This window comes from Musa acuminata, chromosome BXJ1-7 (genome assembly GCF_036884655.1).
Source record: "Musa acuminata AAA Group cultivar baxijiao chromosome BXJ1-7, Cavendish_Baxijiao_AAA, whole genome shotgun sequence".
In the NCBI taxonomy this organism is placed as follows: domain Eukaryota; kingdom Viridiplantae; phylum Streptophyta; class Magnoliopsida; order Zingiberales; family Musaceae; genus Musa; species Musa acuminata.
Genome location: NC_088333.1, coordinates 43,891,605 through 43,906,295, shown reverse-complemented (window position 1 = coordinate 43,906,295; position 14,691 = coordinate 43,891,605). Strand labels below are relative to the sequence as shown.

Here is a 14,691-nt window from a genome sequence, read left to right as displayed (position 1 = left end):
GTCCCCGCCCTGCTTAGTTACTGAACGTATATAAATGTATTTATACTGAATCATGAGTTCCAGTTTGCGCCTCACAGTAACCTCTGCCTGCCCACAGTGGCTGCGGCAGTGCACAGCCGCGTCTGCTGTCCTCAGCTCCCTTGTCATCTTACGGCGTTTGAAACGTCTGAGCCTGTGACTGGGTTTCCCGCTTCTCCAAGGCCCATGGAGATCGGTCTCATTTGGTCTCTTGTGGGACTTTGGGGCGAGCTGCCGGCGAGGGAGGCTACAGCCATCACTGGGTCCTGAGACGACGGAGACAAGACGGGCTCCACTTACTTTGAGCTGAAGTAGAGCTGTTGACTAAGAATCATCCTCATCGAGTGTAGGATGAGAATAAGAAACTAATGTTCAATTCAAAGAGCCCAAGAAAAGCCCAATCAACATTGGGCTTGGCAGCCGTAGAGACATCATGAGCAAACTGTCATGACACAGTGATAAGGACAATTGATATATTAACTTGAGTCCGAATTATTAGTCTAAAATAATTTAATATAAGTTAATCCAAGTGACCATTAATGTTTCTAACTTAAACTTGAATTATCAGGACTCAAATTAATAATATAATTGATATATTGACTCTGTTAAATCTGAATGATTTGTCAAAAATACTTGAGTCCAAAATAACATTAACATAGATCAATTGTAAACTTAAGCCAGGTGTAATGTTTTTTTATGTGTCTCACGTTTTATTTGTTATACTCTCAAATATTAATCTTCGTGTTAATTGATATTTACGTCAACTCGATATGGTTTAACTGTACATATATAAAAATAATAATGTGCTACCAATGTGTTATTGGATATCTTGCGAAAGTTGGCGTGGGTGTACTCAGGTGCTCTCACAATGACCTGCACAAAAACTAAGGTCAGGTGTAGGTTTCCCAAGCTGATCCCACTTATGCCCAAATTAAACTTTAGATAAGGTAAAATGAGATGGAAAAAAATAAGACTTTTATACCAGGTAAAAATGTGATAAAATATTTCTAAAAATATTCTCTAAAAGGATAGCCTCTAATAGCCCCTTTCATATTCTTAGCTATATAGATGACAAAAAGGGAGGAAGATAGCTTGTAACTATCTATTTTAGATTTATGTCCATGCAAGCAAACCAAGGGTCAGGCCTTGTCTCCCCTATGCCAACTTAGTCGCCATGCGAAGGTCACATGTCAGATAATAATTGGTTGATAATGTTTCTATATCATTTGTCCCCTCACTCTTGAAAGTACATTTTGGGATCTTCCAAAGAGGTTTGAAAGTGCATGTTAGCTTATCCAACACTTGCGCTATGCAGTATGCAGAGGTAGGGGGAGAAACTATCAAGATGCCTATTTTGGGTGATAGAGGATATAATCATCTTGCTCAATTTACTATAGGGACATCATTCATCGCCACACAATGTGCTATAGCAACACCAAGGTGCTTATAACGGGAGGTGGAAGTCAGCCATTGTCAACCTACTCCTTTTCCCGTCGAGGTGGGCTCCTTCTTTGCTTGTCGTCAAGGTGACTCGTAGTACCTCTGTTAGTTATAGAGTTCTGCAAACCAATCACGTGAGTGATGGCACGTGTAATACATTGCATAATCTCTTTTAGTTAATATTGATAATGATATTTTCTTCTTTTATATTATATGATGTATATATTATGATATCCTTGAATCTATGCAATGGGAAGTGGATTATGATGAGATCATGATAATAAGACTAATTCATCTTTAAACGTATCTTAAATATTCATAGTCATTGATTACTCGAGAAAGAAATCGAGATAACTGAACAAACCGGTGTACTATATACCTATTCATATGATGAAGGTAGTTGGTCCCGTAACTACTTACATGAGGACACTATAGATATAGTGTAGATGCTTATTGATGACACTAGGAATTACACAATGTAGTACCTTATCAGAGTACGCATTAAGGTGGAAGTATCAAAAATATCGACTACTATAGGTTGGGAGTGAAGCATCATCACTTGAATACTCGTTGAGTAGTCAACGAGCTAACATTTCTATGATATAGCTCTCATTTTAGAATAAAATATATTTAAAAATATATATTATTGATATTTAGGTTAGTCCGACGTGATTCGACTATATATCTACAGGAATAATGATGTGATGTTGGAGGTCTCACAATAGTTGGTGTAGGTGCGCTCAGGTGCTTTGCCAATAACTTGCTTGAAGACCAAGGTCAGGAGTAACTTTTTTGACTTGGTCCCTCCGATACCCTAGTTAGCCCGAAGGTGAGATGACGTAAGGCGAAATAATAAAAAAGTGATTAATAAATGAAATACGAAGATTGAAACAATACAATGCTCCCTATTTACAAAGGGAGAATTTTTCTCAACGTAGGAGGAGATCAACCGTTATCAATTATATGTTAGGGGAACTAAGTGGATTGAATTCATTCAGTAACATGACAATGTCCTTCGCTTGTTACATATTTATAGCAAGTGAACATTGTAAGCTTTCCACTGAACAAAGTAGAAGCATTACCCAAAAACCCATCGCTTGCAGAAAGGTAGGTGGAGACTGGCCTTGTGCAGCTTTTCATCATCAGTCCTCCATTCAACTAAAAAATCTTGTTTCCATGGTTTACTGCCATGACCATGAACTCTCTGATCAAACATTGATGCAGGGGAAACCCCAAACTTATCAGGGATACAGTAGTACTTAGGATGGAAGTGACAAACCAATACTTCATTTCAGCAAACACTTTGGAGTAGTAGAAACACATGTACAGAGTCATTATATGATAGAGAACAACTCAAGCTAAAAGAATAAGAGCTAATAATACCACTACTCACTAACAAACCCAAACAAACGAGCTCCTCTTCCTTCTCCTCTAATCCGCTGACCCGACTCAATTCTTGGCTTCTCCCGACCTCGGAGGAGGTGGCGGTGCCACGCCGCCGTCCAGGCAACTACTGCATTTCTGCTCCACCCACCCCTCGACGTCGCGGTCACCGCCGCCCACCAGATGCCGCCCGCCGCACGCCCGGGCGAACACCCCCGCGATCACCGCGGCCATCGTGATCGCCGCCAGGACCACCACCAGAGTCTCCACGGAGTGCCAAGTGGAGCGCGTCGCGCACGGCGGCGGCGGCGGCGGCCGAGCCTCCACGGTGACCGCGTCCTCCAGCCTATCCAGCACCGCCCGGGCTAACATGACCGGCATGTACATCTCGAACACAGCAGCCGAGATTCCGCTCAGGATCTTCGAGGTGGACAGGAGGAGAAGAGGGAGGGGAAAGCTCAAACCCAAAGCAAAAGCGGTCACAGGTGAGTCGTCGGACGTATCATCCCAGGCGACCGTTGCTGGTTTTAATCTCTCTCTCTCTCTCTCTCTCTCGTTCTGCTCCATCTCTTTGGATCCTCTCGGTTGGGTCGTGTTGTCCTTTTCCTTAGCCTACGGATTTATGGTGGCCCTGCGATCTTTGCGACGTTGAAAGACTGGGAGTACACAGGGTAGGGGGGCTTTGCTGTCGTCTGCGGCGACTGCGTTTAATATCTGACTGGTCGACGCTGACACCCTAATCGATGTCATCTTGTGACACCGAGCGGGGCCGTGGCTCTGATTGGTGTTGGTGTTTTGGCTGTCCTTTGTGCCTTTTCCTGTGCACGCTTTTGCAGGGGAAAGCAAAGCGCCTCTTTTTCCTTTGCAGCCACCAGCAGCAGAGTGGCCGAGGGAAGGGGAAGGGGAAGGTGGACATCATCATCTCTCTCTGTAATTTAATCAAACCAATGTCATGTAAGACATAATCAAGATAAGATTGCAACGTCAGCCAGTTGACTAATATATATACAGTATTTTTATCTAAGAAAATCTTTATTATTGAACATTTCTCAAATAATATCCCTCTAATTGATTTTTATCTTAAAGTGTTCCCTCTTGTTTTTTACTCAATTTATCAAAATATTCAACATTTTTCATCGGTTCCTCGATTATCGTTATCTCTGTCGTCGTCTTTGATCATTATCAACTTTGTTATCGTCACTATTTTCTCTTCCTGTCGTTATCATTTTTTACTCAATCGATAGTAAGGAATAAAGAAGAGGAGACAATGGAGACCATAATTATTGTGGGAGTAGAGGTGACAACCTTGTATCGATCTATTGCTTACGACGGATGAACGATTAGAGGTAACAACGATAGTCAAAGTGACTAGTGGAGGGTGAAGGGACATTTTTCATCAAATATACTACAAATTACCTTTTATTCCAAATATGACTTAGGATGAGCTTCTCTACTTAGGTTCTTCTTCGTCGTATACCTATACTATAAATTATTTTATTATTAGATCTCTAGTGATGTATGATGTATATTTATTATTAAATTTTATTTATTAGAAACTTATTTGCATTTCTATTGCATACATTATAAGACAGTCGATGAACCTCCAAACCAGGGAACCATCCATTGACTGCACCAGAAAAAAGAAAAGTCAATGCGGGCAACAATTAGAACAAACGTCAACGGTAGGAAACAAATCTGCCACCACAAGTCATAAATATCATATTATCCTTGACCAGAAGTTTGGTATAAGATCGATTCAAAGTAATTTAACACGTATTGATATCGATGAGAAATTGCACGAGTGACTTGTGAAATATCATTTTTCTTTTCCATCATTTTTCTATTTAGAAAGAACATAAAAAAGAGATAATATTGAAATTATTATGCAGAAATGTTCAAAGGGCACCACCACAAGAAACTTATTAGAAGTAGCCTTCAAATGTGTGTCATACATATAAAGGAGAGAATGCTTCAAAGACGGCAACGTTTTACTTACTTTTTAGTTCCCTCCCACTCGTTTCCATGCTCTTTACCACATTACCGAGTCCGATCCCATCGCTTACGTCCGCGAATATGAAACCGATGACCCGTATGACGGTGGGTTGGCTGCGCATAAAAGCTTGGGCGCAACCATGCATGCAGATAATTACGAGGGAAGACGCCATGCAGCTTCGCAGAAACTAACGCAGGCAGCGTTAATTGCGACGGAATCCGCAACCAAGTCGCCATCTCTTACCTGTGCATCACCTTCTTCGTCTCTTTCTATAAGAACTCTCTCTGCCCCCCTCCGCCACTTCCACGTCTCGTGGGCAGCACACAGGTGATCTTGCCATGGCGGAGGATTCAATCAGTTTCCAGGACTTCTTGCCGTCGATGGCGGAGAAGCTGGGCGGCGAAGGGCTGATGGAGGAGCTCTGCAAGGGGTTTCAGCTGCTGATGGACCCCGAGAGCCGCCTGATCACGCTCGACAGCCTCAGGAGGAACGCCGCCGCGCTGGGGCTCGAGGGGTTGAAGGACGATGAACTCCGGGGGATGTTGCGGGAGGGCGACTTGGACGGAGATGGAGCGTTGGATCAGATAGAGTTCTGTGTTCTGATGGTGAGGTTGAGCCCGGAGCTGATGGAAGTGTCGGAGAAGCTGGTGGAAGACGCTATGGGAATGGGGAGGTGGAATGGACCGTAGCGTTCTATTTGTCGTTGACATTATTACATTGCTGATTCAACCTCTCCTTCTCTTTTTCCTTTTATTTTGGGACTTTTTAGATAGAAATTGTGGTAATAAATGTAAGCACTACTTTTCTTTGAAGGAGAAATTAATTGCATCGAAATATGTTAATCTCGATAAGAATCATTGATGGAATGAATCAATTAAAATGACTGATCCATCCCACAGTCAACGCTTCCTTCCAAACAGGAGACTTGGCCAAGATGTCAGATTATTGCCGGAGTTCCCAATGCTGATAATGTTCATCTTTCTCCAAAAACCAAATAGACCGATAGGTAAAGGATTGTATTTATACGCTACAGAAACTGTGTCGAGAAGAAGATGCTACGATTGTTGAGGCCAAATTGTTCTGCTATTTTGACTGCAATAATATCCTACCTTTTGATTGCGGTATAAAAGGCTTTAATTTGAGTTCTTGCTGCGTCTAATGGGGGGAGAAGCCAAAAAGGGCTGCGATTGGATCAGATTTCTCTGCTAAATAGAACTGACAATGGGATGAGTGATGGAATGGAAGGAATTGTTGCTGCAAATAAAATTATCTTACTGCATGATGAAGAAGAAAATACAAAACAAATAAGTTGTTGTTAATGCAAAATTTGATCGTGCATGTAAATTTAGAAGGTTTGACCCACTGTTAGGTAAGGTCAGTTCTTGAAGGCCTTTTACCGGGTAGAGAAATGATGGATCCATCGACTTGTCGAGTGGTCGAGTGGTCGAGTGGTGAGAATTCAGATTCAAGAAGACAAAAAGGACAATTCATTTTCTTCCTATGCAACTGTTTTCAAGAAAGAATAAGATAAAGAAATAATTATGGCAGGGTAAGGGAAGGAAAAGAGCAAGTGCCATAGAGAAGAGGATAAAAGAATTGTGGCTAGGTGGAGTCTTTGAAGACAACAAGGTTCATTATGACATGTACTTAAATTAGTTCATTAAATCTGCAGCAATAATATCAGAAACAAACATGGGTTTCATGGAACTTGCATTTAAGTCTCCTACCTACAGAGAGGAACTATGGGTTGGCCTCTCCCAAATGAGGTGATTCTCCCCAATAATTAGTTGGGGTGGCAACAAAAAGAAAAGCTTCCAATTCATTTCTCCTCCATGAATAGCATGCTTTGTGGATGAGCAAAATATGGTGGTAAACATGGAACTTGTTGCAGGCATGGCATGGGCAGCAGTCCTTGATCAACACGAAATGTGATCTCCTCATTGCGAAAGAGCGAGGCAAAGTCGAGTCACCAAAAATGTGCCATGACTCATTTGCTTGCCTACTACACACCCTCACTGAGATGAAGTCACCTGCAACCCTAAAATACCTTTGTTTTCTTCTCCTCCAATGGGTCAGGTGAGTCATATATGTGGTAGGCACCAAGTTTTCTTCCCTGTGGCGCATGCCATCCTCGTCAGCAAAGGACGACAGTCATTATGTTTTAGCTAACCTTCCATTGACTCTCATCATCTGATAGTGCCAACTTTTCTTTAGATCATCGCTATCCCAATACATGAAAGACATGGATTGGAGTTCTCGAACCTTGACCTGCTAACGATCGAGTGCTTCCGATCGATTCCATCCCCCATCACTCAAGGATCTGTTCATGGCATTGAAATGGATGGAGCGTGGAACTCACTGCAGCTGTGCATAACATTCGTCAGCTGTACCATAACGATCATCGAAACCCGATCCCTAGGATTGCAGATAAGGAAAAAGACGACTCACGAGGAAGAGGACGACAACAAATGGACGGTGATAAAAAGAAAGATCATCGTGTCCACTCCTCGCTGTTCTTACCACAAAATAATAGGATGTCTTACGTACAAAGTCTTGAACCATTAGAGGTGACATCGCTCCTCATGCAAAGCCCATGCGTCCAAGTCTCGACGGTTCAGGTTTGTGAGACGTCGCATCGATACCCATCGACGTATCTATCAGCTGAGTAACACTCTTCTTAATTAGATTACAACTTCTTCCAACCGGCGGACGGTGAGAAAATATTTATCCCCTAACGTAAAATATGATTTGCTTGTATCAACTTGAGCACATGCAAAAGCCACTGAAGTCCGTGTGGCTTTCAGTGGCATTTCCTCGAACGATTCGAGACGTAAGGACTTCACAGCACTGCCCTCGGTCTCCAAAATAGTGGAGGCACAACACCGACAGCATGGTAGTGTGGTGGAACTTCCACCCTCCATGGATTAATCTGTCATGGAATCAGTGGCTGTCCACATCTCCGTGACTCGGAAACTGGAGATTGGGTGTGGGGAAGGGCGTGGCAGCTTTGGAAACATTGCGAGACTCGTTGTCCCTTTGGGTAACCATGGCTTTGGGAGGTCCGAAAGAAAGGGAAATGGAGAGATGGAGACGTGTCTTTGGGTGGGTGCAGTTGCTGCGGGAGAGAAGGCCACCGTAGCACCTCGGTTGTCTTCTCCAAAGCGACCATGCGTCCATAGACAAATAATGTGGGTTAAGGTGCATCCACAATCATTGTCACCAAGATCACCGAGATGAACCATTGTCACCAATCTTGATGAAGAATCAAGAAGGGTAACCACGTCGTACTGAAGCATCGTACCGCCTAGTGGGCCACTGGCATAACATCCAATCGCTGTGGCGGTAACTGATACGGGCAACGCAACAAGGGTGGGAAATGAATTACAATCGGAACAAAGGCGAACCCGTGGGGGATGAGGTCAGCCTGTCAATTGTTGCGCGTCCGACGTGGCAAGAGATTTGAGCGCGAGATTTTGTCTTCTTATGGGAAGTGACGAACCGTCCAATCCCGCGTATCATCACCGTCGGTCCCACCACGAGACACGCCTCTCTTTGATACGCCTGGCGGTGGATGGGACCCAGCTCCGTCCATACGGTGCCTCTCTGGTTTGTCAATGATAAAGCCCTGTCGCGGAATCAACGGTCCTGATTGTAGAACTTCTTCCACTCGGGTCGGTGATAAAGACGGAGACGGTAGTCAATGATACTCCTGCGGACCAGTTTATGGGTTAGCACCGGTGTGGGCCATAGCATTCTGCACCGCTCCGAGGAAGCTAAGTTTGGAATGACTAAGATACCCCTCACTCAGATTGGAATTTGCCTGGGTGAAGAAAACAAAATAGTAATTTGGTGGCAGGGGGGGGGGGGCTTAAGGGAAACGAAGAGAATATCTTCACCCACCAATTTGGTGGATGCACCCTTTTAACCCACTTTCCACAGACCATACCGGGAAGGCCTCAAGGTAAATGGAGAGTGAGAGTATCAAGATGTAGTGCATGAAAATTTTCTTTTCCTCCACACGCGTGGGCAGTAAAATGTTCACAGCCGTTGGATCGTGAGATCGCACGGATCTCGAAGAAACATACCGTATATGGGGTCGGATGTGATGGCATAAGTTGCTTGTAATGCTGTTATTACACTTAATATGTGGACCGGATTTGACCGCACTTGATTTGATTCGGGTATGGGGGCCGGGTCCGGTACGGCAACCCGATCCGCGGACTCCACCCCGGATTTCAATCGAGCAGAGTTCCCCTCATGACCCGCCCACGACCTTATCCGGTGACCGGCCCCACCCAACGACCCGGTTCTTGCCCGCTCCCGCCCGCTACGATTTCACCGGCCCAGACCGGTCGCACGGCGTTTGAACTTTGAATTGCACGATAAAAATCCCTCGCCTACTCGGACTACCAAGTTACCCGTACGTTAACGTAGTGGGCTCCGCCGGAGCTCCAATCACATAACAGGTACATGCGACGGCCATGCGATAAAATTCTTCCAGAGCTTGGGTCGAATTTTAAGTGCGTTAAGTCTCTCACCCAAAGAAAAACGATAAATGAAAAGAATTTTGCTCTCATTTGCCGAGCGTTTCATTTTGATTTCATTTGGGGCACACCGACCCCCAAGGGACCTCTCTTCTCGTCTCCCTGACCTCCTCCGTGCTCTCTCTCTTGGATAAATTAGCGATGAGGGCCGCAAGCTGCGCCGAGTTGTTTTGATGGATCGCCGATATCTCCTCGAGCTTGCAGGGGTCGCCGCAGCCGACTGGTTCTACTCATCGGATAGCTGAAGGATCGGTGGTTCTTGATCGCTTCTTTGCTCTTCTCTTCCCGTCAGCTGACGGAATCGGTGAGCTCTCCCAGACTTGCCTTGTGTCATCCTTCTTATTACCTTCCATTTCTACTGCCGAAATGAGATTTTGTTGATCCTTCTCATAGATCTATAGATTGCAGGCCTGTGTTCGGCCGGCCGCAGCATGTGCGGTGGTCCAGAACGCATAAAGTCCTCGTCGTCGTCTGTGTCATCGCCGGCTCCTAGTTCACAAGAAGACCAACAGCAACGCTCTCCGGCCGCTGGGATGAACGTCCTCACCGTCGACATCGACAACTCTTCGAGCCTTCTCGAGCTAGCTGCTAACGACGATGTGGATGCCCTCAAGGTTGCCCTCGATCGCGACCCGTCAGCCATCGAGGAGGTCGGCCTCTGGTACGGCCGTAGGAAGGGCTTCAGTCGCATGGTGCTCGAGCACCGGACTCCATTGATGGTGGCCGCCACATACGGTAGTCTAGACGTCCTCAAGCTCATCGTCTCGCTGCCTTCTGTTGATGTCAACCGTGTCTCCGGCCCTGATAGCACCACTGCCCTCCACTGTGCCGCATCCGGCGGATCCTTACAAGCTGTTGATTCTGTGAAGATACTCCTTGCGGCCGGTGCCGATCCCACTTTGGTGGACGTCAACGGAAACCGCCCGGCTGATGTCATCGTGGTACCTCCCAAGGTGGCTTTTGCGAAGACTGTCCTCGAACAACTACTTGGAAGGAGCACTAGTCTTTCGGATGGTTCATATCACTCCCATCTTCCTCTTCATGTTTTGACCAGCTCGCCGAACTCCAGTTCGCCACCGCTTTCTTTGTCTCCTGGCGAGGATGGTTCCCCATCGTCCGAGTCCACTTCGTCTCCTCCCACGGCGAGGTTCCTCGACCTTCCTCCAGTGACCGTGTCCGAGAAGAAAGAGTATCCTGTTGATCCATCTCTCCCGGACATCAAGAACAGCATCTATGCCACAGACGAATTCCGGATGTTCTCGTTCAAAATCCGCCCATGCTCCCGTGCATATTCCCATGACTGGACCGAATGTCCCTTCGTCCATCCTGGTGAGAATGCTCGGCGGCGCGACCCGAGGAAGTACCACTACAGCTGCGTCCCTTGCCCTGACTTTCGGAAGGGAGCGTGCCGGAGGGGAGACATGTGTGAGTATGCACATGGGGTGTTCGAGTGCTGGCTTCACCCGGCACAATATCGCACGAGGCTCTGCAAGGACGGGACCAACTGCTCCCGCCGGGTATGTTTCTTTGCACACACAAATGATGAGCTCCGCCCACTCTATATGTCGACTGGCTCTGCTGTGCCCTCTCCCCGAGCCTCCTCTTCTGCGATGGAGATGGCTGCAGCGATGGGGTTCATGCCCGGGTCACCATCTTCGGTTTCTGCTATTATGTCTCCCTTCACACCGCCCATGTCACCATCGGCCAATGGTGTTAGCCAGTCTTCATTGGCTTGGCCACAGTCGAATGTGCCCATGTTGAATCTTCCTGCCGGCAATCTTCAGTCGAGCAGGCTGCGGTCATCCCTTAGCGCAAGGGACATGCCGGTAAATGACTTCTCGGTGATGTCCGAGTTTGATACCCAGCAGCTGTTGAGTGACTTGTGCTACCCCCATCCGAGCCCATCAGCGGGGAGTCGTTCTGTTCTAACCAAAACTCTGACCCCTTCAAACCTTGATGACTTCTTTGCAGCTGAGATGGCCTCATCTCCGAGGTATAATTCCGATCACGGGACTATTTTTTCCCCATCTCAAAGGACTGCTGTCATCAATCAGTTCCAGCAACAGGAAAACCTCCTCTCACCCATTAACACAAGTGTGTTCTCCCCGAAGGCTGTTGATACTCAGCATCTATCTGCTCATTCATCCATCTTGCAGTCCTCTCTCAATGTCTCTTCACCTGGTCTCATGTCTCCACGAAGTGTGGATCCTGCCTCTCCAATGAGTTCTCGCCTGGCTATTCTCACGCAGAGGGATAAGCAGCAGCGGCAGCAGTCACTGCAGAGCCTGAGCTCTCGTGATCTCAGTCCGATTTCATCTACGATTGTGGGCTCTCCTATTAACTCATCATGGGCCAAGTGGGCATCTCCCTCTGGTACAGCTGACTGGGGAGTGAACGGCAAGGAGCTTGGACATCTCAGGCAATCATCTTCCTCTGAGATGCGGGGTAATGGGGAGGAGCCTGATGTTTCTTGGGTCCATTCTCTAGTGAAGGAATCACCGCCTGAGAAAGTTGTACCTACTGCAATGGCTCCTGCTGGCCCTTCTGACTTTTCTGCCATTGGTGCTGAGAGTTCAATTTCAAATGATCAGTTGGATGGGCATGATCAAGCTGCGGTGCTTGGTGCATGGCTTGAACAGATGCAGCTTGATCAGATGGTAAGTTGATGGAAAAACCTAAATTTTGGCTATAATGCTAGATGGGAGGTATTTCACAATAGTAACTGGGTCTAGTAAATGATATTTTTTGGTTAGTTGGGTGGTGAAGAAGGGAAAGAAGCAGGAAGGAGTAATTTCAGAGATTCATTTCTTCGAAAACAGAGTTCTTGTTACTTCAAAGGGTTCAATGAGTTCAAAATGATAGGGGTTTACTTCTGGGTTATACAACGGTGTGCCCCATTTGAACCGATTTCCTATGTTTTTGATATTTTTTGCTCCTATCTTTATCTCTAAACCTCAATATATGTTTGATGGCTACAAAACTTTGTTCCCATTTGGTTAACTATAATGTTTATTTTTGGTGGAAATGGTGCTGGTAATATAAAAAAAGTTATCAATTTTCAAGTCCCATCTTTATTGAGGAGAAAATAGAGGTTCTAGAAGTCTGTATCGAAGGGCTTCAGTTGGGGACTTGAATTGATGCACTTGTTCTGGAGAATCCTAGGGTGGTAAGCTTAGTGCACATGTTCTCTGCCTGATGTAGCATTTGTATAAACTTTATTCTCTATTATTTTAGTTCCATATATATATATTTTCCTAGATTGATTTACATTGTTTCTTTGTTATCTTTACCATATCCTTTATGTTTGTTAAATTTGTTGATGATTTGTGTGGTGTTTTTCTGGTGATTCATAAGTACAAAGCCCTGATTCTTTCTTTTAGGACATTGGAATTGGTGGTGATGGGGCAAGCCTTTGTGAATCCGGGAATAACCGGATTATGGGCAATATATTTTTTATGTAAGTGAGCTGTTGCGTCTCTTATTCCTTGTTGAATTTGTGGGCATCTCGTTTCCTAGTTGAGTTTGTGGGGTTCCATGGGAAGCTCATGGTGGTGATTGTGGTTGGACTGAGACACTTTTGCTACCCTGATGTGGATTACAAGCTTTTGGATTTTCGATTTATTTTTTTATTTTTCTTTTGTTTCTATCTTGGAGATCTATCGTCTCTCTTTTCCCCTCTTGTCACTATTTTGGAGAATTGGACTGTGACAATTGAGTATTAGGTATAGCAGTGCTGATCTGCATTCTGGTGGAAGTATTCATATATCATGCATTTATAGATGCATTATAGTGACATTAGATCACTTTGATATGACTTATCATGATCCAATCTTGATAAAGCTTATGATGGTTAAGTTCAAGTTCAAGCTGTTATTCGATGTCGGACTAAATAGTGATGCTGTACTTACCGAGACCAGGCATGGTGAGGGTTTAGCTTTCCTTTGGCAATTGAATATCTGTCCTCATCAGTATGACCTAGGGATGAAACTGGTCTTTTGATGGCTAGCTGTGGGTTCAAGGCATTTCATTTTAGTTTGATGGACCAAGTGTTCTTATGATTTGGTTTGGAGTTTTTGTTGGAAGCATATTTTTACCTTCATCTCAGCTATAATGTTACCAGAATTGATGGTTTAACTATAGTAGTTGGACTGAGGCTATTAGCATTACAAGTACAACTTACTATCATCAGATGGTAACATTTCATCTTGCTCAATGCCTCAAGTATATTGTTTTAAGTTTTGACACCTTAATGGGGACAGAAGCAGATGGTTGTTATCTGATGAACAATCCAGGATAGGATACCAATCCCATGAACATCATCAAGATTCAGCAAGAAATTATCCTTGACAAAATCTAGTGATTATTTCACACGCTGATTGGATGTAAACATGTCATGTGTTCTTTATAACAACTACCCTGGCTTGTTAGATACATAAATGGGTTCATGCAGGCTGGTCACACCTGTGTTGCAGTTGCATTATATTGGCCACAAGTATTTGCGCAGGTGGTTCATCCAGTGTGACCAGTCCTTTTATTGATTTGTGGATATGTTGGATGATGACCAGCAACTCTATATTTTATTTTTTCTTCCTTGGTTCTTTCCTCCATATCCAATTTTGTAGTATGATGGGTTGGTGGTGTGGAGATGGTGTGACAGCTACTTCCTCCTCCCAGCTAATGATGCTGTGAGAGGAGTTTGGGTGCATGCACCTAACAAAGGCCATCACTGCAATGTCCAAGAACTCAGTTGAGCACCAAGCGTCATTCAAGGAAGATATGGATGGGAATATGGGCAGATGATCCATGGTTAAATTTGCTCTGGATTCTTCTCTTTGAGTTAATATTATTGTTCATTTCAGTTCCACTTTTGAGTACTGTCAATGTTGCCAGCAATGTCATGTGTTTCTGTGACTCGATGTTCATTTCCTTGAAATTCCTGTTTTGATAGGTTCCCAAAGCACCCTAAGAAATGTGGCTTTGTCTGTATTCTTCATGTTGCAATGAGCCTTTCTGGAAGTTGGAAATATAAGCAACTCAAGTTGGTAGCTTTCGATTTGAAGCTGGACTCATGTGGTTTGCCTTCCTTCTCTATGAGCCAAGAAATTTTGGAAACACTGACTCAGCAAGCGAATTCTAAAACCACTATGCATTCATTGCAAGTGTGTGACCCTTTTTTTTTGTTTTTTCTTCCGAAGGCTGTATTATTACATTGCCAAATCTGTCATTTCCTCCATCTTGTAAAACATGAATATTTCTCACAAAAAGACTAAAATATTATCATCTTTGATGTCACTTTTACTAACCTTTTTCAAG

General features: G+C 44.7%; 2 protein-coding genes across 4 annotated transcripts; both read left to right on the top strand.

Annotated features, from left to right (window-relative positions):
• The first annotated feature begins 5,127 nt into the window (after positions 1–5,127).
• LOC135680075 (calcium-binding protein PBP1-like) lies at positions 5,128–5,668 on the top strand. Its single transcript, XM_065194066.1, has one exon. It carries the CDS (start codon positions 5,173–5,175, stop codon positions 5,521–5,523), a length of 351 nt encoding a protein of 116 aa, XP_065050138.1. The 5' UTR covers positions 5,128–5,172; the 3' UTR covers positions 5,524–5,668.
• Positions 5,669–9,419: 3,751 nt separating this feature from the next.
• LOC135679647 (zinc finger CCCH domain-containing protein 24-like) lies at positions 9,420–12,645 on the top strand. Of its 3 annotated transcripts, none has more exons than XM_065193630.1 (2): positions 9,420–9,682; positions 9,787–12,645. In XM_065193630.1, exon 2 carries the CDS (start codon positions 9,810–9,812, stop codon positions 12,042–12,044), a length of 2,235 nt encoding a protein of 744 aa, XP_065049702.1. In that variant the 5' UTR covers positions 9,420–9,682; positions 9,787–9,809; the 3' UTR covers positions 12,045–12,645. The 3 variants fall into 3 exon arrangements, with proteins under 3 accessions (XP_065049702.1, XP_065049701.1, XP_065049703.1); XM_065193629.1 differs by having other exon boundaries at positions 9,780–12,645; XM_065193631.1 differs by having other exon boundaries at positions 9,772–12,645.
• The last annotated feature ends 2,046 nt before the right edge of the window (positions 12,646–14,691 follow it).